Raw genomic sequence first — 21,959 nt, forward strand, 5'->3', positions numbered from 1 at the left:
GTCCAATGTAACTTTTTGTCTTATTATTTGTTTACCATTTAAAAATTTATTTCCGATAGCCTGTTTCATTCTAAACAAAAAATGTCTATTGGTTTTTTTTGCCCAAAATAAACCAGTTCGCAGCAAAAAATTATTTTACGAACGAGTATTTCTGTAATTTTACGACTTATGTAATACTAATACCTATTTCGTTGCAGGAATGCCAGTGAGACGGTAAGATGGCAGCGACCGACGGTCAGATCACAGTGGCGGCGGCGCGCTGGGCCGAAGAGGGCAGCTATCTGCGCGAGTTCGTCTCGAAGAACCGCCTGCCGGCCGTCGTCAAGATAATCAAGGGCCAGTACGGCGGCTTAGGGGTGCCCACGCTGCCGAGTCCGGGCCTGCAGAGCGCTGCGCTGCTCGTGTCTGCCGGTCGGCGGCAGAAGATCGTCGCGCAGGCAGTTAAGATCAAGGAGGGGCGGCGGCTCGTGTGCGTCGGGCCGCGAGTCGTCATCCCCGACACGTACTCGGGATACTTCGAGCTGCTCAGCGAGGAAGGCCGAGCCGGCCGCTGCATAGAGAGCGTCGCGGAGCTGGCGAGGCGCAGGCCCGAGGAGGGGTGTCTTGTGCGCGAGACGATGCGCGGAGTGCAGGCCAAGACTGACGGCGACGGGAATGTCGTGCCGGAGGGCGCCAGGACCGTACTCGCAGGTAAGTACTAGTTTCAAGGTATTGTTCATATGGGCCAAGTTGATTAGTGGCGTTGGTAAATAAACAATCTTTGGAAATCCTCAAAAACAGCTCAGAAAAACCACGGAGTAGACAGTGAAGGAAGAAAGAGTAGATCAGATATGAGACTTTTGGAGCGTATTCCCTAGTGGACGTCGCTACGTTAGTGAGTAGGAAAGAGACGTGTGTGATGTGATCGATGCATAGAAGGATAGAATGAGTATCGAACAGATTCAGTTGAGAGATAGCAACGCGGTTGAATTATCAAAATAATGTTTGTTAGAAGGTGATTGACAATGTTACGTGGTGTATTTCGTCAGTTAGGACTTCCATTGTCTAATATAATATAAATTGATTTGAAAAACCTAAAATAACAATTAAAAAATAATAAGATTAACCGAAAATAACAATTTTATTAAACAAAAAACTGAAACCAAACAAATAAAAATTGAAATATTAATAAAAGCTGAAAAATAAAAATTGAAAATTATTATTAACAAAGATGAAAAATAAAAATCAAAAGATTTCAAATTAAGTTAGTCACTTGATTAGAGGTTTCCATATGTTACGTATCTCTCCAGAGTGAAGGTAGCAGAGGCCTTAGCTAGAAGACAGCAAGAACTCCACAAGGAAGAGAAGCCGCCACAACCAGTACCTGTACTTCCCTACATCAGAGGATTATCGGAAAGGATAAGAAGGATTGGGTCCAAGAACAACATCAGGACCTGCTTCAGATCTGGGAACACTATCCGTAGCAGCCTCACGAAAACCAGGCCACCAAACGCGGACTGCGATTCCAAGAATTGCATTTACCGGGTACCCTGCGAGTGCGGAGAATCATACATCGGTGAAACTAAGAGACCATTGAAAGTTCGCATTGCTGAGCACAAGAAACACACACAGCGAGGAGAAACCAGCAAATTCGGAATGGCAGAGCATGTGTGGACTCATCAACATAACATCAAGTGGGCTCAGGCTGAAATCATCCACAAAGAGAAACAAAGAAGCCGCGTATATTTAGTCCAACAACGCCTTTAGTCAAGCTAGCGTAGAGATACGTAACATATGGAAACCTTTAATCAAGGGAAAAACGACCTATTTCCGCCAAACGGTCATCTCCCGCTAAAAACCAATAAAGCGGAAAAAGTGAAGAGGGTATGGGTGAAAGCCCTCGAGCGACCTATAAATAGACAGATATCGGAGGAATAAGTCCAGTTATCACCCGAAGACGATTGTGGCTATTAACAATCGAAACGTCGTGACATAACTTGGTTTGAAATCTTTTAATTTTTATTTTTCAGCTTTCATTAATATTTCAATTTTTATTTGTTTGGTTGTAGCTTGTATGTTATTTCTTTGTAATTTCAGTTTTTTGTTTTTTTTCAGGTTTTTCAAATCAATTTATATTATATTAGACAATGGAAGTCCGAACTAATGAAATATAAAAACAATGGTACAATAATAATAACGAATGAAAAATCGGATTAAAGAAAAAAACATGGCTACATTTAGTGTAGCGTTAAAGAAAAAAAAATGGCTGCTATCGAGGTTTACAGGGTGTCTCAAAGATACATCATTAAAGAAAAAACAAACAACGGGGCTCTATCTTTTTAACGTGTGATTCTTCAATGTGTACAGGGCGTCTCGAAATACGTCATTTAAAAAACATGACAGTCTAACGGGGCTCTATCGTTTCAACGTGTGATTCTTCAATGTGTACAGGGTGTCTCAAAATACGTCATTCAATAAAAACGCCGTTTCTGGCTGAAAATCCCATGCTTTCTCTTATAAAACGTAAGTTTACCCACTCAAGATAGATGTGACGTGTGTAAGAGTTATATGATGCAGTATGTATTTGTATATGAAGAATAAGGTAATGAAGTCAGCGTGAAGGTTTGTGGTAGAACTCTTCCAAGAATACTGTACATGTTACCAAATCAAGCCCCTTTCATATCACTTTCACTTGGAATTTCTGCTCCGTGGAACTCAATAATAGAAGTCTTGGTGCACATCGAGCATTTCTGTTTTCCGAATTGTGATTCGTACATCGTTATTCTGCATTATTTATTCCAGAAATTATCTAATTCAGTGTCAGCTTTGGTGTTAAATAATGAAACGAACATTACAATTCCTTCAAGATATGTATTTGATTGTGTTACGCAACATGCAACTGATGAAAATGTAATGAAGGTGCTTTTTCAGTAATATCGAGCCACTTAAGACAAATAAATGCATGCGATTATATTTCCATGGTTCACGGAGTTTCATTTTTTGCAACGGCTCTTGACTATCTGATGGGCTGGTAAATGGAAGTAGGTTGTTCAAGGTCAGAAAGCGAAGATCCCATTTCGATCGATGTATTTAATTGCCCCATTTCAAATGAATGTTTTTCTGTTTCTGGGTGAATATTTTTCGGGTACAGGACGATCTCTTCATTTTATAAAAAAAAACATGCGTATAAGTCAACTCATCTACTTCTAATCTATCCGACACTGAATTTCAAGTCACACCCAAGTCTCTTTTTCAAAGAACGACTGTAAACTCGAACACGATGGGGATTTTCATCAATTATCGGCCAATTCCAATCACCAGAACTGCAACGGTCTTCTTGACGCCGGTGTCACCAACCAAATTGGCGTCTTCAGGAATCATGTCGTGTTGTTTCTAATCAAGTCTTCTATAAACGCTGGTGGTGTTGCAATACGGCACCTCATGATATTTGTAAACCAATTTGTTTCTTATGATTATATCCAACGGATCAGCAGAATCCATAACTTAAATTTCATTCAATATCTAATAATTGTGATGCATTGTTTGGAACCTTTGGTGTAGTAATAAATATTACTGGAGTTTTTTCCCAACACCAAACTGTTATTTCAAAACATCGACACGTGTTTCTATCACCAAGTCATCATCTTCGAAAGGAAGATTTCTGTTACTCTTCAATCACACTTGGTGATTGAAACACGTGTCGAGGTGTTAAAAATTACGGTTTGGTGTTGATAAAACTCCAGTAATATTCAATATCTAATAAGTCAAAACTGAAATGGGATCAGCGAATTTGAAATTTGATCAAATGTTGCTTAGCTGATATTCATTACAACCCTCAGAAAGTTTCCTTCAAGCATTCATTCTTGGCAACATGTGACACCAACCTTTCGATGTCACGCGTTTCTTGTCTGTTTGAATTTCTTTCTTTCCAAAATTGTCCAATATACATACGATTTTATGTTCGGCTACCGGTGCAAAACAGGGTTGCTAGTTTATTAATTATAATTTTGACATACTCTGTTCTCCTGTTTGAAATATGACAAAAAAGAAAATCATTTTCTCATTGTTCTAGGAGAAATACTAGTCCCAACAGGTGATGCTGTCTTTCCTGGCTCCAAAGGCCGCTATCTCAAGTGCCTTGACAGCAAAAGAGACACAATTCTTCTAGGTATGGAACAACGAGGAAAATTTTCTGCCTTGGCGAGAGAAGATAATATTAGTGGTGTTCATACAGCGAAAAATATCCTTAGTAAGCGCCTACCCATTACTGTTAGGTAAGTTTTGTGTTATTGTATGTATTTTAAGATATAATTGTGGCACATTTTCAAAGATCCACTCTAACACCATTTTAATTTGTGCGAGTGCCATTGGGCCTCCCGAAAACACCGTCGACCAGGCAACGACTCACGGATAAACAAACCTCTTTTTCTTTGCAGATTAGTACACGGAACCGCCCCCCGCGGCCTCAAGTCCCCCAATCACTTCGTCCCCGAGTTGCGGCTACTCTCCGTCTTCGAAGAAGAGCATATCTTCGCTCTCCCCCTCCAGAAAGAAAGCCAAAGTGTCACCGCTCTCCCCCTAGCCGCCCCACTGAAGCTCCTTCGAACGAGGAACGACGAACAGCTGAGGGGGATGGTGGAGTTCAACAGGCTGGTGGAAAAGTGCACGAAACTAGCCGCGGAAGTAGCCGACAGGATACAGGTCCTTGACGGGAAGCTGGGAGAGTCGAAAAAACAATCACCTACTCAGGAGCTGAAGAATGGGTGAGTGTGTGAAAGTTACAAGGTGTTCCTGTTATAACAGGCTGGAATTTTAGGTGGTCCTACGGGCCGGATGTTTCATTTTTCCATTATTTTCTTGATAAATCAACCTGCACGTTGTAGTTTACAGTACAGGATGAATCATTGGTACAAGAAAGTCCAACATCACCGTTATTATCCAAAAACCATAAAAAAAATTGAAGAAAAGTTATAGCGTTCGTCAAGATGCATATTAAAAATAGTTTCTATGCAGATAATAGCCAAAAAGTAATAACAAAAAAGATATTTTTATAAAAGCGATCCATACATGTACCAATAGATTCGACATTACATTCTATAATTGGTGTGCTATTTTAATTTGACATATCAAATTGTATGTAAACCCTTATCGGCGTTTCTTATAACTAGAACATCCAGAAGTTGTAGCTATTCGTCGTTAACAATTTTATATATGAACTTTATATATGTTAAAGCACTTTTCTTTAATTCGACCAATGCATTTGATACCATTAACATAATACTCATCTATAGCAAAGGGTACTCGTTCTGATTCAGAAGATCTTTTTTAGAAATTGCTTTCGTTACTCAAAACAAAGGAAAATATGCGTGAAAAAAGAGAATAGTCAGTCAGACGTATAGGATATTATTACAGGAGATCCTCAGGGTTCAATTCCCGGTCCAGATCTTCATTATTCGTTAATGATCTACCGATATATCTGAATACTAAAAAAAAATACACTTTATACCAACGATACAATATTTGCTATTGAAGTAGATTCCTCTGCAGAACTGAAAATCATATCGAAAAAAAGAATTCACTGGATTGTGGGTTAAACATTCATTGATTCTCAATAGCTCTTTTTTATTTGTCAAAATAGAGTAATTGTTATGATACTGGGCTATACAGTTTCATGTAGAACATTTTCAAAATGATAATCGTATGAATCGGGCAAACTTTCCAATTAGTTTACTAATAGAAAACGTGATGAAGTGGAATGGTATTCAAGTCTGCCCTAAAGAAATGCCTCATAGAAAACTGATTTATGGCAAATATTTTGAACAGGACAAGTTTCATTCTGTATGTATCATATACCTCTGGAACCAGTTATTTATTATTTGCTTCGATCACAAATAAATATTTTAACATATAAAAACTGGAATGAAAACTTATGATTACTATCATTATTTGATGATATGTTACTTAATTCAGGTTTCTTAAGTGTTTACGTGACCTCCACTAATATTTGCCAAGTGGGTAGTTACTTATAATGTGGTTTTTTGAAGTTTGTTTTGGGATAATTCAGACTGCCGGTCAAGGTAATTTGCTAATTGATTCATTAACTGGTCAGAATTATGCGATATACGAGCTAGTTTGGCAAAACAAACATTGGGCTATTACTTCTTGATTATTTATACATTTACGTCATCATTTCTGTGTCATTTTTGTGATATTTGATTAACATGCTGAACTATCTTTGTGCGCTCTTTGATTTGATCATTTACATCTGCTTTGCTGAATGCGTCGTTGGATAACATATATGCCGATGCTTTGAACTTCCTCTTAAACCAGTGTTCTTCTCTGTGGATGATTTCAGCTTGGGACCACTTGATGTTATGTTTGATGAGTCTTCACATGCTCTGTTATTTTCGATTTGCTGGTTTCTCGTCGGTTTGCTGGTCCAATTTTGAGGCGGTGTTTCCGGATCTGAAACAGTTTCTGTTAATGTACTTGGAACCAATTCTTCTTATCCTCTCCGATGTTCTTGCTGTCTTCTAGCCAAAGTCTGTTCTACTATCACTTTGGAGTATCATGCCGCTGAATATATTTTTTGATGATGCCTAGTTCCTTCTCGAAACTAAGTGGGAACATCTGTATACCGAAGACCCACTCACAAGGGTCATTATCTCAATCACGAATTTAACCACCATCAATCGACTAAGAGAGGAATCGAAAAGGAACTAGGCATCATCAAAAATGACCTCCAACGGAATGGTTACTCCAGAGTGATGGTAGAAAAGGCTTCAGCTAGAAGACAGCAAGAGCTCCACAAGGAAGAGAAGCCGCCACAACCAGTACTTGTACTGCCCTACATCAGAGGATTATCGGAGAGGATAAGAAGAATTGGTTCCAAGTACAACATCAGAACCTGCTTCAGATCCGGTAACACTATCCGTAGCAACCAGGCCACCAAACGCGGACTGCGATTCCAAGAATTGCATTTACTGGATACCCTAGGAGTGCGGAAAATCCTATATTGGCGAAACTAAGAGGCCATTGAATGTTCGCATTGCCGAGCACAAGAAACACACACAGCGAGGGGAAACCAGCAAATCAGGAATAGCAGAGTTTGGACCCATCAACACAGCATCGAGTGGTCCCAAGCTGAGATCTTGCACAGAGAGGAACATTGGTTTAGGAGAAAATTCAAGGAAGCCGCATACATGTTGTCCAACAACGTATTCAGCCAAGCCAGCGTAGAGATACACAACATATGAAAACCCATCATCAAGCGAAAAATGGCCAACTCCCGCCGAACGGTCATCTCCCACGGAACCAGTGAAGCAAAAAATGGAAAGCGGGGATAAGTAAAACTACTCGAACGACCTATAAATAGTCATCTCTCGGAGGAATCAGTCCAGTCATCACCCGAAGACGATTGTAGATACTAACAATCGAAACGTCATGAACTAACGTGACTTGGGGGTATTGGGGGAAATAAAGTGTAGAAGCCACCTAATTTCGTAGCTACAAATAATTCACAGGTACAAATGAGATAATCCAAAAACGAAAATTCAAATTTCCCTTCTATGAAGTTGTTACTCAATCGATGTTTCTCCTGATTTCACATCAGACCGAACTGATATTAATAGCTTTGAAATAAACGCTTTGAAAACAGTCAATTCCTTACAGATCCAATAATGAGGATTGAAATCTTGACACTTTCAAAATCGTTGATAAATAAAACACAACCGACTTTGCGTCAATGTATCTCCTTTGTTACAGATTCCTGTTGAGACGCAGCGCATCTTCAGATTCCGCCAACCATCGCACCAAGCACTCCCACCACCGAAGGGACGAATATCGAGTGCCGATTCATTCGAAAGACTACGACGAAATCGACCAAATTTACGACTACGTTCGGGGTTTCGCGCCCCTACCTAAACACATCAAATCCCCCTTCTCGGACCCCTCCCCTTCTATAACCTCCCACAGCTCGACCCCCTCGCACCCAGTCTCAGATCTCACCAAGCCCGAACCGCCCCCTATCGAAACAATCCCCACCAAGAAACTTCAGGCCGAGAAGAGGAACAGAAAATCAGCTTCAATCAGAGACGGCCTACCCAAAGCCGAGGTCCACGTGTCGAAAACCCCTCCGGGACTCCCCAAGCTATACGTCAAGAACGGACACTCGCAACGCAGCAGGCTGTTGCGCCAAAAGTCAGCTTCGCCAATGAAGGAAACCCCCCCTAGTCCGATCTCTAAGTCAGGCTCGCCCTTGTTCAACATCCGCTACAAGTCTTTGAACAACCTGCAGCAGGCTATGGAGCTGGACGGGACTCTGGATTCGAGTAACTCCGGTGGACGCGCGTCGGGCGATTCTGGTGGTCAGAAGCAGCCCGAGAAGAGGTCCAGGAAGCTCTCGAGGCCTAGAAGTTTGACGAATCTAGTGTGGGAGATTCGGGAGCACCCCGACATATCGATGCCCATGGTCGAGAAGAAGAAGATGGAGCCGGCGGCCATAGTACATAAGAAGAATTCGAAATATTCGGTGAATGGCCAGAGACGAGGCACGCTTTATTTGTAATTTTTCGTTGGCTGAGATGAGATTGCGAGAAGCGGAGGACCAGGTTTGTTTTTGAGGTGACGAGGAAGAGTTGTGGGTAGAATTAGCGGCCCGTCTTTGTTATTTTCGAAAGTTGGGAGCAGGTGGAGAACATGTGCTAATATTTTCTCATGTCGTATTTAAAAATTGGCAACAGATCCTTCATACACCAAACAAAAAATCTCATGACTACTTCTGTTAGATAAAATCTGTTTTCATATGAAACTAACTCAGAATTTTTCTTTTCTGTTTGATCAGCACCATTGAAGACGTGACTTCCAATCTCTACCTCTCTGATTTTATCACAAACTCACAGAACTTGGTTCATTGCTAAAATATACTAGATGATATCAGAAACTGACCAAATTTTTATTTTCTCACCTCCAGGCAGATATGCTGACATTTTCTGTAATATACTTATGTCTACATTTCCGAAAAATAGATTTTTTTTTAGTAAAGTGAGGTTATTGTTATGGTATCCGCATATGACGTAATAAATAAGTGAAGACGTGAATATTTTGTCAATGTTTAGCGAAGAAATGTTATTTTGTTTGTTCTGTGTGTTGTAAATGAATACAAAAATTATTCATTTTAAAAAACATACTGTTTTAGAAGATTATTGGTTTTAGTTTCTACCAAAGAAAAACAGAAAATATATAGCAGCACTTCTTGGACCCTTGTTCCATAGTTCATATTTCACGTATTGCATTATGTTTTTCGTTAACCAGCTGACGTTCCCCTACGAACGACAACTCTCAGAAGTCGAAACTCGAGTCGAATTAACGGTGTCTTACCTTTTATCGTGCGATATCTAGTACGTGTAGGAACTAAATTGCCTATAGAGAAAAAGAGGCCGTCTTTACTAAGAAACTTCGTGAGTTTGATCAACATTGTTTCCAGAATAAAAAACATAATAAAAAACAGAATAATCGTGAATTTCATTATTTCGGACTTCCATTGTCTGATATTATATAAAATGATTTGAAATCTCAGAAATAACTGAAAAAGAAGAATTAAAAATTAAAGAAGAAGAATAAAAATGCTGAAAATGCTGAAAAAAAAACAATTATATTAAGCAAAAAACCTGCAATGAAGTAATAGTGACATAAAATACAAGTAAAAATGAAACAAATTGGACAAAAAATAAATAAAACAAAATTAATAAGTTGAGAGATTCCAAGGCAAGTTAATTCACGACGTTTCGATTCCTCCGTGAGCTGACTATTTATAGGTAATTTGAGTACTTTCACTCATCTCTGCTTTCCTTTTTCCGCTTCAATGGTTCAGTGGGAGAAAACTGTTTCGCCGGAGTTGGCCATTTTTCGCTTGATTATGGATTTCCACCTAGCGTAAAGATACACAACAAACGATCATCTCCCACTCCCGCCAAACGGTCATCTCCCACTCCCGCCAAACGGTCATCTCCCACTCCCGCCAAACGGTCGTCTCCCACTCCCGCCAAACGGTCATCTCCCACTCCCGCCAAACGGTCGTCTCCCACTCCCGCCAAACGGTCATCTCCCACTCCCGCCAAACGGTCATCTCCTACTGAACCAGTGAAGTGGAAAAAGGAAAGCAGATATAAGTGAAAGTACTCGAACGACCTATAAATAGTCAGCTCACGGAGGAATCGGTCCAGTCATCACCCAAAGATGATTGTGGATAGCAACAATGGAAACGTCTTGAATCAACTTGGCTTGGAATCTCTCAACTTTTTAATTTTATTTTTTTTTTTTCAATTTATTCAATTTTAATTGTATTTTATTTCATTATCATTTTATTTCAGGTTTTTTGCTTAATATAATTGTTTTTTATCAGCTACTAATTTTTATTTTTTTCATCTATTCATTTTTATTCTTCTTCTTTAATTTTCAATTCTTCTTTTTTAGCTATTTCAGAAATAATTATATATATATATATATGAATTTTTTATTTTTTTTGAATGATGCAACTAATTTTCCTTCATTTTCAGTATTTTAATATTAAATTTAACAAAAAGGATTTGAAGCTTTATATCTTGTTGAAGTATATTAATAGATAGTATATTAATAGACAGATAATAATCAATAGAAGATATAAAGCTTCAAATCCTTTTTGTGAAATTCAATATTAAAAAATGCTTCAGAATAATCGTACTGAACTTCGATTGGTTAGTCAACTTTGTAGGATGATTTCAGTATTATCGCTAAGAAAAGTATCAAATTGAACTTCCTAACAAAGATTATGTGTGAATGGTTAGTGAAAAAATAGTTAAATCATGACGTTTCTGTGGAAACATAAGAATCGTAAAATATTAGAAATAAAAGTTTTTATGTTTAATTACCACTTTCATTTGTAACTAACGTTAATGCAGTTTCGTTCTACAAGGACATTTTAAAATAATTACAAAAAATTAAATAAAATTAAATAAATCATAAATGAATAAACTAAATTAAATTAATAAAAAAAAATTGTAAATTGAATAAAATTGCAATCAAAACAATTATAATCAGTTATTAAAATTTTCTTTAAATAACAGTCAGTTACATGATAATAAAATTGTGGTGTATCAAAGGGGAGAAGAGGATATATTTTAATGAAGTATTTTTATGGGTTATTTCAATATTGGACTAACAGAAAAAATATGTGTGACGTCCATTTGCTTTAATTATCTAACTGATGTTTCACTCATAATGGTTGACCGCTGTATTTTTTTAGTAAAAATGGTACTCATCTTAATGTTGATATAAAATTCAAGACTTTTACACTATTCAAAGAATTTTCTTCCGATCTTTTTATATTGTTATCTGTTATTCGTGTAACATAAAATCAAATGTCATGAATACCGCTGAAAAATAATCAGTAAGGATTTGTTCTTCACCTGTTCTCAGTCTTCCCCAGCTTGGCTGTTTGTGATTCGTATGTACTGTGTTTGAATTTCTTAATATTAAGACTTGTGATTCCTAGGTTAAGTGAATTTTTTTATTTGAACCGAACAGTTGACGGTGGCCTTTGCTGACTCGAATTACGATGATTAGGTCGGGTACTTTCACTGATTGCAATTGCGTCTAAGAGATACGTTACGAAATTATTCAGCGAGAAATAACAGTAGGTGAACGGTGTTGTATGGAGGTTGGGTTGTGTCTGCATCTCTGACATTTACGTTGAATACTGCATTTGATTTGTTTTGATTGAACGATCATCAAAACCGCGGTTCGGGTATTGCGAAAGATCGGATGCGATTATTACAGAAAAGTTGGAAAATATCCTAAATGAAAAGCTTGGTTAGTCAAGGTTGTTTGTTTTTGCGAACAATCAATATTATGACTGACGTTTTAAACCCTATTGAATTTCTCTCGAGGATCAAAGAAAGAGTTATCAAAAAGAAACTATGACCACGTTTCCACAAGCAAATAACATTCATTGTTATAATAATCGAGATTCTAACAATCATTTTTTGGAAAGTATCCACATGGATCGAATGTAACTACAAATCTACCTTCATTTCAAAATGTCTGGAAGATAAAATAGCGGAAAACATACTTTTAGAACTGCCAGCCGCGGACGGAATCACGTTTCCTGAGAAGTCATTCACCAAATAAATCAATCGGCTGAAAATTTGGCATCAGAGCTGTCAAAGAGTCGAAGTTTTTTTCTGTAGAATAGAAAACTTTGAGAAAATACCTTTTGTGATGACAGGAACTCTTTCTGGGACCATATTTTGTTGACATCTGTATCTTCAACTCCATATATTCAGAGGAGAAATGAAAATCCATTTACTCAAGGAATTTCTATTTTAATGCTTCCTTAATGAAACCAAACCAGCATGGGTTTTACTGAATGGGAAATTATTTGATCAACCTAATTTTTTCCCGTCTATTTTCCCGTCTTCTTGTTAACTCAAGCAGGCAGTGATGCTTCATCTTATCCCGTTATCAATTCAAAAGAAAATACACTTTCTGTTCAAATATTTCACCGCTAATCCTCTTTCAAAACAACAAATACTCTTTTGAAAACAACAATATCGTTGGTCCTCAGTAACACTGACCAACGTTCGAGTTTGAAGACCGTCATGGTTTGGCCAGCACAAGTGACTGGCTTCTTCAGAGGTCTATTCATCCTGATGGTTCACCGATGACTCGGGATTTCTAGTTCGTAAGCTGTATTTATGTTGACACAGATATCCCGCCTTTCTAGTGTCAACATAAATACAGATTACGAACTAGAGATCCCGAGTCATCGGTGAACCATCAGGATGAATAGACCTCTGAGGAAGCCAGCCACTCATGCTGGCGTTAGGATACGGTTCCAAACCACAACAGCCTTTAAACCCGAACGAAGATCGTAACACTGAAATCGTGAAAACAGAAAGAAACTAAAACACTCCTGGCAATAACGCTTGAAATCTAAAAGGTTGGATTACACAGATGTCAATGAACCCCAGATGAAAATTTGATAAAACTGAAGACGACAGAAACCACGGACCCTAGCAAATAATTTGATTCGGTTTCGTAAAGAGTTTTCGACTCTTTATATGACTGAATGCTTATGTCATTTTCTGCAAGGAGTTGTGGATCGTCAGTGAGCTGTCCAACTTTTATTGAACACTGTAATTATTACAAGACGGTTTGAAAATGGTATATTGGGAATTGACTGAGAGCTTGACAGATGACAGTGATCTTTTCAACTATCCGTTGTCTCGAACAGAATTGTGTGACACTGTCACAGGTAGTAAATATGTCCTAGGCTTCTGGAGGCGTTGAGTATATACTTAGACTTGTCTGGTTGAAGATTTGTTGTATATATGTGGCCTGCTGCTCATTCTGATTTTCATAAGCCAGCAGTGCTTACGTTAACATCTTCGTCATACCTATAATAGTACACCACTTGAAGTTGTCTGCGCATTGTTCTACGTTGATAGAAAAAGGAGGCAGAAGAGCCGCTATCTTAACACTCGAACGTCAAAAATCAATGTTGACATTTTGAACAATTCCACGGCTTTTGTCTGTGTCCTAGGGCTGTTGTTTGCAGTTGTTTTGATCATGTGTCAATAACACAGAACTGAAACTCTGGGTTTCAGTCCTGTTTCGGTTCTGAGGTTAAGAAGAAGATAATGACTTTCTATTTCGGATTAACATTTTATCGTTGTGTGTAGCAATCATAGCGTCGACATGTTCATCCATCTCTTCAACCAACGACAAGAAAGTTAGGCAATTTTTTCCGATCCTTAGCAGAACCGTAGGGCTCGTTTTTGATGGATTGCTCCAACCAATGGAAACAAGATAACGGAACCATCGGATAAGTTGACTTCCTGGTTAAATTGAAAACTTGCCTCCGCAATTGCGGATTTGAACACGACCCCATGAACGTTTGGCACAAATATTTTATTTCTGAGAGATAACTACTCTATTTATCTTACCTCAAATATATATATTTTGTTGTATATACAAGTGATAAAACTGAAAAATTGACAAATGACAGCTGATACTAATGACAGAGTATCCAACTCATGAAAAATGTATGTGCTGAAAACAAAATCCTTATTGATATAAACTATCGAATAAATACATTGAAAACGACTTTCAAACAGAGAATAAACTCAAGTTTGGATAATACAAACATGTTCTACAGATGACAGCTGTCAACAATGACAAGTATACAGAGTAACCACCGTAGAAATAATGCATGTGACAAAACTGTCATTTCTAATGAATTTCAGATGGTGTCAACTTAGAAAAAGTTAACTGGCAGAAGCGAAATGATTAGAAAAAAACATTGTTACATATAAATTACGCCAATCCCGAAACACGCAGCCCGATTTCTGGAGTTGGAGGTAAACGTAACTCAAGAATGAGTTCGAAGTAGGCCACGCTGCTGAATTTCAATATGCATCGACTAGAGTGGGCGGTACTCTTGTGAAAGCTATTGTCAACGGGTACCGTTGTTCGTGGCAAATGAAGAATACAAATTCTGGCTTCTACAAATAATGTTCATTGGCAGTACCTACCTAAAGGTAGGTATGCGTAGCTTTGACGACGAATCGCGTGTTTTCGCTTGCAAAGATATGGCATAGGCGGCGGGGGATAAAAGAGTGATTTACGTAACAAGTCCGGAAATACTGTTTTTCTTGACAGTAACCGTGTAGAATGATGAATCAATTAGACAAAACATTTCAAATCTCATTTGTAATTAATATTGAAACATTCTTATTTATATTAATATTTCTATGAAATTCGAGCTGTTGCTTGATTATTTTTCAGTCCAGAGATTTTAGACGGCAAAAAAGACAAACCTTTACTCAGTGAAAGAACTCTTCTACCTAAATCGTGTTAAAGGGACATATCATTCAACTGTTTTGCCATATGTAGGGAATTAGGCAAGATATACTGATGCTTATTTCATCTGTGATGAAAAGTTTTTTGTACGTTACACTTTAGTTTCTAGCATTTAAGTTCGTGTATCAAAGCAGTATATTTCCATTATGAATCTACATTCCAGAAGGTTTGGAACATCTGCACTCTGCATGCTTCTGTGAATATTATACTTATTATTGTTATATTAAAAATTATGCATCTTGAGGTACATTTTTTCGTATTTTTTTTTCAATATCTTTCTATAAACAAGTTTCTACAAAGCATGAAACTAAGTGCCATCTGTTTGTTGAAATCTTCACGAGCGGATGTAGATGTTCTTTTCCAAACTATCGATATATGGCATTTTTAGATTACTCAATGAACCAGATATTTAGTTTGCATTTTTGTTCCAGTAATACAGACACAACAATCTAATTCGGTTTCAATGTGTTTCTTGGGTGTGATCTCAATGAAAGTAACAGATTTTCAATTCCTGGCTATCAAAAAATTCAATTCGAAACAAAATGTTGGCACTATTACATTTTTTCTCCATCGAAGAATATCCTGTATATTTTGAATTGTATACATATTATTCCATAATGCCTTCGTGTAGTCATTTTAGAACTATTATACAAAATGGATGTATATTTCGCATGTATTTTGGTATATAAAATTTATAGCTATTGTATCACACGTGAAACATATATTTATCCAAAAATTTGTAAAATATATTCAGAAATAAATAACTTTGTGTTTGAGTTGTGTGTGAATATTTTCTCCCAATTTCACTAACAGTACCATTGAATACGTGTACTCATACACAATACTCATATAACGGGTGATTTTTCAAGAGGTATAGGATTTGATTTTCAAAACAACACAAAAACATTGAAAAAATTGATGAAATCTTTATTGGAATCCATAGAACGATCCATATAATTTTATGTTTGAAGATGATTTCATGCAAATGTTGTCCGCGGCTCCGCTTTAGATGGCCCATGCGCAAGGTCCAACTTTGGCACACTCTCTCCAACATATCGACCGGTATTTCACGTATAAATGCTTCAATATTGGCTTGCAGAGTGTCAATCGTTGCTGGTTTATCCCTGCAGACATGAGCCTTAACATGACCCCACAAGAAATAATCCAAAGGCGTTAAATCACACGATCTAGGTGTCCAATTGACGGGCTCCAAACGTGAGATAAACTGTTCACCGAAGGCGGCTCTTAATTGGGCCATTGTTTCGCGTGCTGTGTGGCATGTTGCACCGTCTTGTTGAAACTACATGTCAGGCATGTCCAATTCTTCCATTTTGGGCAACAAAAAGTCGTCAATCATCACACAGTAGCGCCATTCACAGTAACGTTTCGACCGTTGTCGTCTTTGAAGAAGTACGGCCCGATGATACCACCGACCCATAATCCATACCAAACTGAACACAATTTTTCGATAAAAATGTGGATCTTCCTCCAACTTTGCCAGCGCCCATTCACCAAATGTTAGACGGTGTGGGAGGTCGTGTGGCTCTTATTCTTGCACCAGCTGTATCTTTTAAGGTTTTACAACCAAATCCTTTTGCAAAATTTTCCATGTAGTGGAGTAACAGAGCCCCAATTGCTGTGAACGGCGGCGAATCGACATTTCACGGTCATCACGAACACTGGCGGATACAGCCGCAATATTTTTTCTGCCCTCACTCTATGTATGCGTGTTTGTGGTATAATGTCCAATAATGTAAACTGGCTTCGAAATTTAGTCACAAGCTTCCGAATAGCTTGCCCATAAATTGGAAGAAGTGCACGATGCACTTTCTTCACCGAGCATGAATTTTGATAATAAAATTTAATATTTTGCAAGCGTTGTTCATTCGTAAGTCGATTCATGGTTAAATTATAGACCAAACTGAACAAGTTTGACAATTACACAAGACACGATTCACGCGTGATCTGTGAAAAACAGTGTTGCCAAAAAGATAACAGCAAAAAAATCACTCATTATGTATGTCAAGTATAAATTCATTCAAAAACATGAGTCCACATATGAAATTTATATGATAAAATGAGATAACATGAAAATGGGGCGTTGTAATCAACAGGTTGTCAGACATTAATGACTGATGAATTGTGACAGAAAGGGCGTGACAGCAATTTCAATATTCTGACCACTACAGTGTTGCCAGTGAGATCTCACAGAACAATAGAATAAAATTATCATGATAGAAAATGAAAGTTAGGGTTTTCAATCAATTCATTATTGAAAATTATCAAATTTATTATATTTATTCAAACTGAGGAGATTAAATATGTAACAGGCTCAGATTCTCAATGACTGTCCTGGAGTTGATGGTATCGGAATCTTTAAAAAGAGAGTAGGTTTCTAAAAAAGTTCTTTCAGATTCTAAAATTTTAATATCGTCAAAAGAGAACCCATGATCTAAGTCGATGGTGTGCGAATTGGTTTATTGCACCGAATGTCAGTCTTGTGACAAGTAATACGCTTTTTCAATCTTCCAATGGTTTTTTTTGTGAAATAGCTGTTAATATTATTAAATTTCTTCCCAACATATCCAGTGACGAGCTTCTTGGTTTCAAGAACTTTTCTGCACCGTTCAGTTCTTTCTAGTTGCACCCTGTTACTCATTTTGATGTCTCTTCAACCATAAAGTCTTTAAAAAATTCTAATTGTCTTGATATTCATGAACTGAATAGTCGAATCTTGAAGGAAACCAATTTAATTGCTGTAAAACCTTTCACTGAGCTCATATACATTATGTTTAATACTGGTGTATACCCTAACATTTTTAAGTTATCCAAAGTATTACCTCTTTTTAAAAAAAGGTGACACCTCTGTGACGTTGTAGAATCACTTGAACAAGGCAATCGTACAGCTATAATGCTGTGCGATCTTTCGAAAGCTTTTGACTGTGTGTCACATGACATTCTCTTGGAAAAACTAAACTATTATGGTGTTAGAGGAATTCCCTTGAAACATCAGACTTTCAGATTGTTAGTCATGGAGTACCCCAAGGTTCGGTTTTAGGCCCCCTCCTTTTTATCACTTATATTAATGACCTCAGCTGCTTTATGTCACCTTATAGGTCAGTTCTCTTTGCAGACGACCGAACGGTTGTTATTTCTGAGAAAGACAACGTAAATTTGGATGCTTCACTGACTAGCGCTACTAACAAGGCAAATGAATGGTTTGCAGCAAGCAAATTAAAATTAAATAGTAATAAAACACAAATATTGCAAATATCAGCAAATCACCAATCAACTGGTAATCAAGAAACAAAAAGCGTAAAACTTCTTGGATTAGTGGTGGACCTCAGACTAAACTGGCAGTTACATATTGATCACTTAGTTAAAAAACTATCTAGTTCCTTATTTATTTTACGACAATTGAAAACAATAACTAATTTTGCAACTCTTAAAACCACGTATTTTCCACTGTTTCACTCTCACATCAGCTATGCCAATTTTTAAAATGCAGAAGAAGGCAATAAGGGTACTTGCCGAAATTGGTTTTAAAGATCACTGTCGAAAGTTTTTCGAGCCATCTGTATACCACGTTTCTTCCTCTTTTACCAGTGGGCCGTTTTGTAAGTCCTCTCTAGTTGGTATGATGATGAAATCTTTTTCAAAGTTGTACTGCGGAACTGTGTTATCCACGGGCATTCCTAGGTATTGGATCTGCCTTCAGTTCATAGTACAGTTTCAAATAGTCTGATTGGGGTTTGCTCCTGCATAGCCTATATGGATGTGCAATGGTGGAAGTCCCAGTAGGACCTCAAGTGCTGCAGGTAGGGTCGTTCTCATGGCTCCTGCGATACTTAGGCACGCCAGCATTTGTATGCCGCCTAATAGCCTAGCAGTACCTGATTGCTTTGTTCTTGGCCACCAAGTCACTACACCGTATGTTACCGTGGGTATCACTATCCTTGTATATAATCAGAGTGTCATTTTGGGTTCATCCCCCAGTCTTTCCCGAACATTCTTCTGCAGAGTCCCAGGCCATCCTGGCCTTGTCATCATCCTGGCCTCCACATCCTTGGATGTGGAGGTTCCACGTGAGCCTGTGAATGACAGTCACACCTAAGTATTTGACTTCCTTGGCGATAGGGATCTTCACTTCATTGACTATTGGTGGTTTTAGTCCTCGCATCACTCTTTTCCTTGTGAACGCGACGACAGTGATTTTTTGGGCAGTCACTGAGTGACTTGCACCATCTGCCGACGATGTTCAAGGCTTTTTGCACACGCTCCGATATGGTTCCTGTAAATTTCCCTTTTGTGACTATCACCAGATCAAGAATACCAGTGATTGTTTTTGAAATATTCTTTCAAAAACGAGACTATAGATTTTAGCTAATATTCCAAAAACAACAACCGATATTCTTGATCTGATAAGAGATTATTGTAGTTCTCCAACTTTTGTCCCATTTATACGACTTTATAGGTATTGCCGTTTCCGAGGTAGCATTAGTGGAATCAGCTGAAAAATGTCCTGTATAAACACGAATCTATTTAATCAGGAGCTGAGTTGATTTTACTCACCAGTGTGTTGGAAAATTATCACAGATAATATCCGTGGAAAGTGCACAAAAATCTTCTTAAACTTTGATCTTCTTTTTGTTTTGACAAAATGGTTTAGACTTTCGCGGCTGAGGTTTTCAGTGTCATTATTTTTGGAATTTATTCCTGACGTTTCGCTTGCGCGAGTGGCTATCTTCTTCAGAGGTTGGCATGGCTTGCTTTCCGATGACTAACTTTCAAGCTTCGTACTTGTCCCTGCACTTGTACCTGTACTTGAACCTGGAACATTTACAAATCTTGCTGCCTGGTGTCATTCTGTTCGTTTTCTCGAATTCCTCAAAATGGGGTTCCATATTCGGTTGAGGTTCACCGCTTCTTCTTTTCTGTTAAAATTTTCCGTGTGTTTGTGGATCTCTATTGCCTCCCGTACCAGTCGGCTGTGATATCCCTGGTTGGGGGCAATTAGTTCTGTTTTCAAACAAGATTGTGTGTAAAATAAACTGTGCATAACTCACAAAAACTTTCGTGAAATATGTGATACAACTATTATTTTCTTCGGGTGAAATCTCTTGGATACGCCCCTGGTCTAATAAGCCTGATTGGATATGAGCATTTGTCAATTATTATTTATTCACAGTCACATCTTTATAAAGTTCTCACATATCGCTTCACTCGTAAAACAGTACTCATAATACCTCTCCCATTTCCTTTATATCTTCTCAGGGCTTTGAACTTTGCTCGTCAGAGATGCATAATGCATTTAAATGCAAATCGAGGGACGTGTATAAGAAAAACACTGTGAGATGAGGAGTGGACTCAACAGAATAAGCGATCGAGTTGTACGCCACATCTACGTTGAACTTGATGTACTCATTGGAAAGGAAAGGTTTTGGTTTTCCAGTTCTCCATCTTTATACAAAAAAAATGTGGCAGATAATTTCCAAATAAACTGTTTACATTAATGTGTAGTTCATGCAAATAAGTAATTTTCAGAAACAAGCTCGAAGAAAAATCCCTCTAGAAACAATTACTTTCAAGTAAACCTAGGAAAAAATAATTTCGAAACACTTTTCCTATTCGGTTTATGCTCTAAACCAGGGGTTGACAAATAATTTTAGGTGGGGTCCGGATACTGTGGGAAAATTTCAACGGGATCCAGAAAAAACATATGCTACGTATTATTTTGGTTTCAAATCACATTCTGGATTATAAAAGAAATACAAGACCTCTTATTAATGTGAGAAACTACACCGACGGTCTTGAGCCAGTTTTTAATACGCACACACACAGGCTGGATAGGAAACTTATCACTAGTAGGTGAAACAAACAGGTTAACTAGACAACTTGAAGTAGAATATATACTAGGTTAGATTTTATTTGTGTTATTTTAATTAATAAAAGTATGGTATACCTCATCTACGAATTTTTATATGTACTTGGTATATAATACAATATTTAGGGCGATCGCGGGTCAACCATTTGCGGTCCGTAGACGGTCCGTTACTTTTTATTATATATCCTACTGCAGAAATTTTAAACGGAATAGAAAACTGTGAAGTTGAAACTATTGCAGATGATACTCAGCTTCATTTCAGTTTTCGTACTGAAAATTTTGAGTCTGCAGAAGAAATAATGAACAATGAATTGAATAAAATCAAGGTAGCATTAGAACAACACAACTTGAAACTCAATTCAGAAAAATCCAAAGTAGTAAAAATGATATGAACTTCTTAAAGAATAGGTTCAATCTTCAAACTGATAATACTCCATTGGAAATCTGTAACGGCCAGGAATCTTGGTTTAGTATTAGATACAGACATGCGTTTCTCTCAGCACATAAAAAATTTAATTAGTAAATCTTTGGCAATTCTGAAACCTATTTACAGTGTAATTGTCATATTTTCAATTTCAAAATAAAGTGAACGTTGTGTGAATCACTTGTCCTGAGTCACTTTAACTATTGTGATTTCTTTTCAAAATACATTCACAAAATATCAGATACAAATCTACGCTGACCATGCTTCAGCACAAAACTGTATTTTTTCAAAAGGTGTTTTGTCTTTAATGCCATCCAAATGTATAATACTCTGCCTGATGAATTCAAATTATATAATATAGATAAGTTCAAATATAAATTGAAGCATCATTTACTTGATAAGCAGTAAGTAAGCATATTCATGCAACCAGACATCAATTACTTCATTATAGCTCATACTTCATTTCAATTCATCATGATTTTTATTGTTAGCTATGTATGCACCCATAATTTACGATTTATATTGTATTTTTTCTTTAATTTCATGATTTTCTATCGATTCAAAGTTTGTCACTCAATTTTGTTAGTATAAAAAATTCTCGAATAACAATAAAAGGCATTTATGATTATTATTATTATTATTACTTACTGCCTCCTTTGGACGTCCACTGCGTTCTGCATCATCGGGGTCTCTACGAACACGTTTGAACACAGCAAAACGTTTAATTGTTGTTTCTCATGGAGCGGAGTCCTTATAACACTTTTCAAGGCATTG

At 37.5% G+C, this 21,959-nt stretch overlaps 2 protein-coding genes across 2 annotated transcripts in view; one reads left to right on the plus strand and one right to left on the minus strand.

Moving 5' to 3' along the window:
* The window catches only part of sano (CABIT domain-containing protein serrano), a 54,963-nt gene extending 39,310 nt beyond the window's left edge, over positions 1-15,653 (plus strand). Inside the window, exons 2-5 of the mRNA XM_074186221.1 lie at positions 198-690; positions 4,052-4,253; positions 4,416-4,742; positions 7,744-15,653. Coding sequence (XP_074042322.1) covers positions 219-690; positions 4,052-4,253; positions 4,416-4,742; positions 7,744-8,545 — 1,803 coding nt within the window. The 5' untranslated portion in view covers positions 198-218 and the 3' untranslated portion in view covers positions 8,546-15,653. The remainder of the gene's footprint in view (positions 1-197; positions 691-4,051; positions 4,254-4,415; positions 4,743-7,743) is intronic.
* The window catches only part of LOC111507483 (deoxyribonuclease TATDN1), a 147,547-nt gene extending 125,588 nt beyond the window's left edge, over positions 1-21,959 (minus strand). Inside the window, exon 1 of the mRNA XM_074186223.1 lies at positions 21,834-21,959. The gene's annotated coding sequence lies outside the window, so the exon portion shown is untranslated. The remainder of the gene's footprint in view (positions 1-21,833) is intronic.

The sequence above is a fragment of the Leptinotarsa decemlineata genome, unplaced genomic scaffold (assembly GCF_025532065.1).
Source record: "Leptinotarsa decemlineata unplaced genomic scaffold, Ldec_3_MD MMD2_tig00078422_RagTag_RagTag, whole genome shotgun sequence".
NCBI lineage: Eukaryota > Metazoa > Arthropoda > Insecta > Coleoptera > Chrysomelidae > Leptinotarsa > Leptinotarsa decemlineata.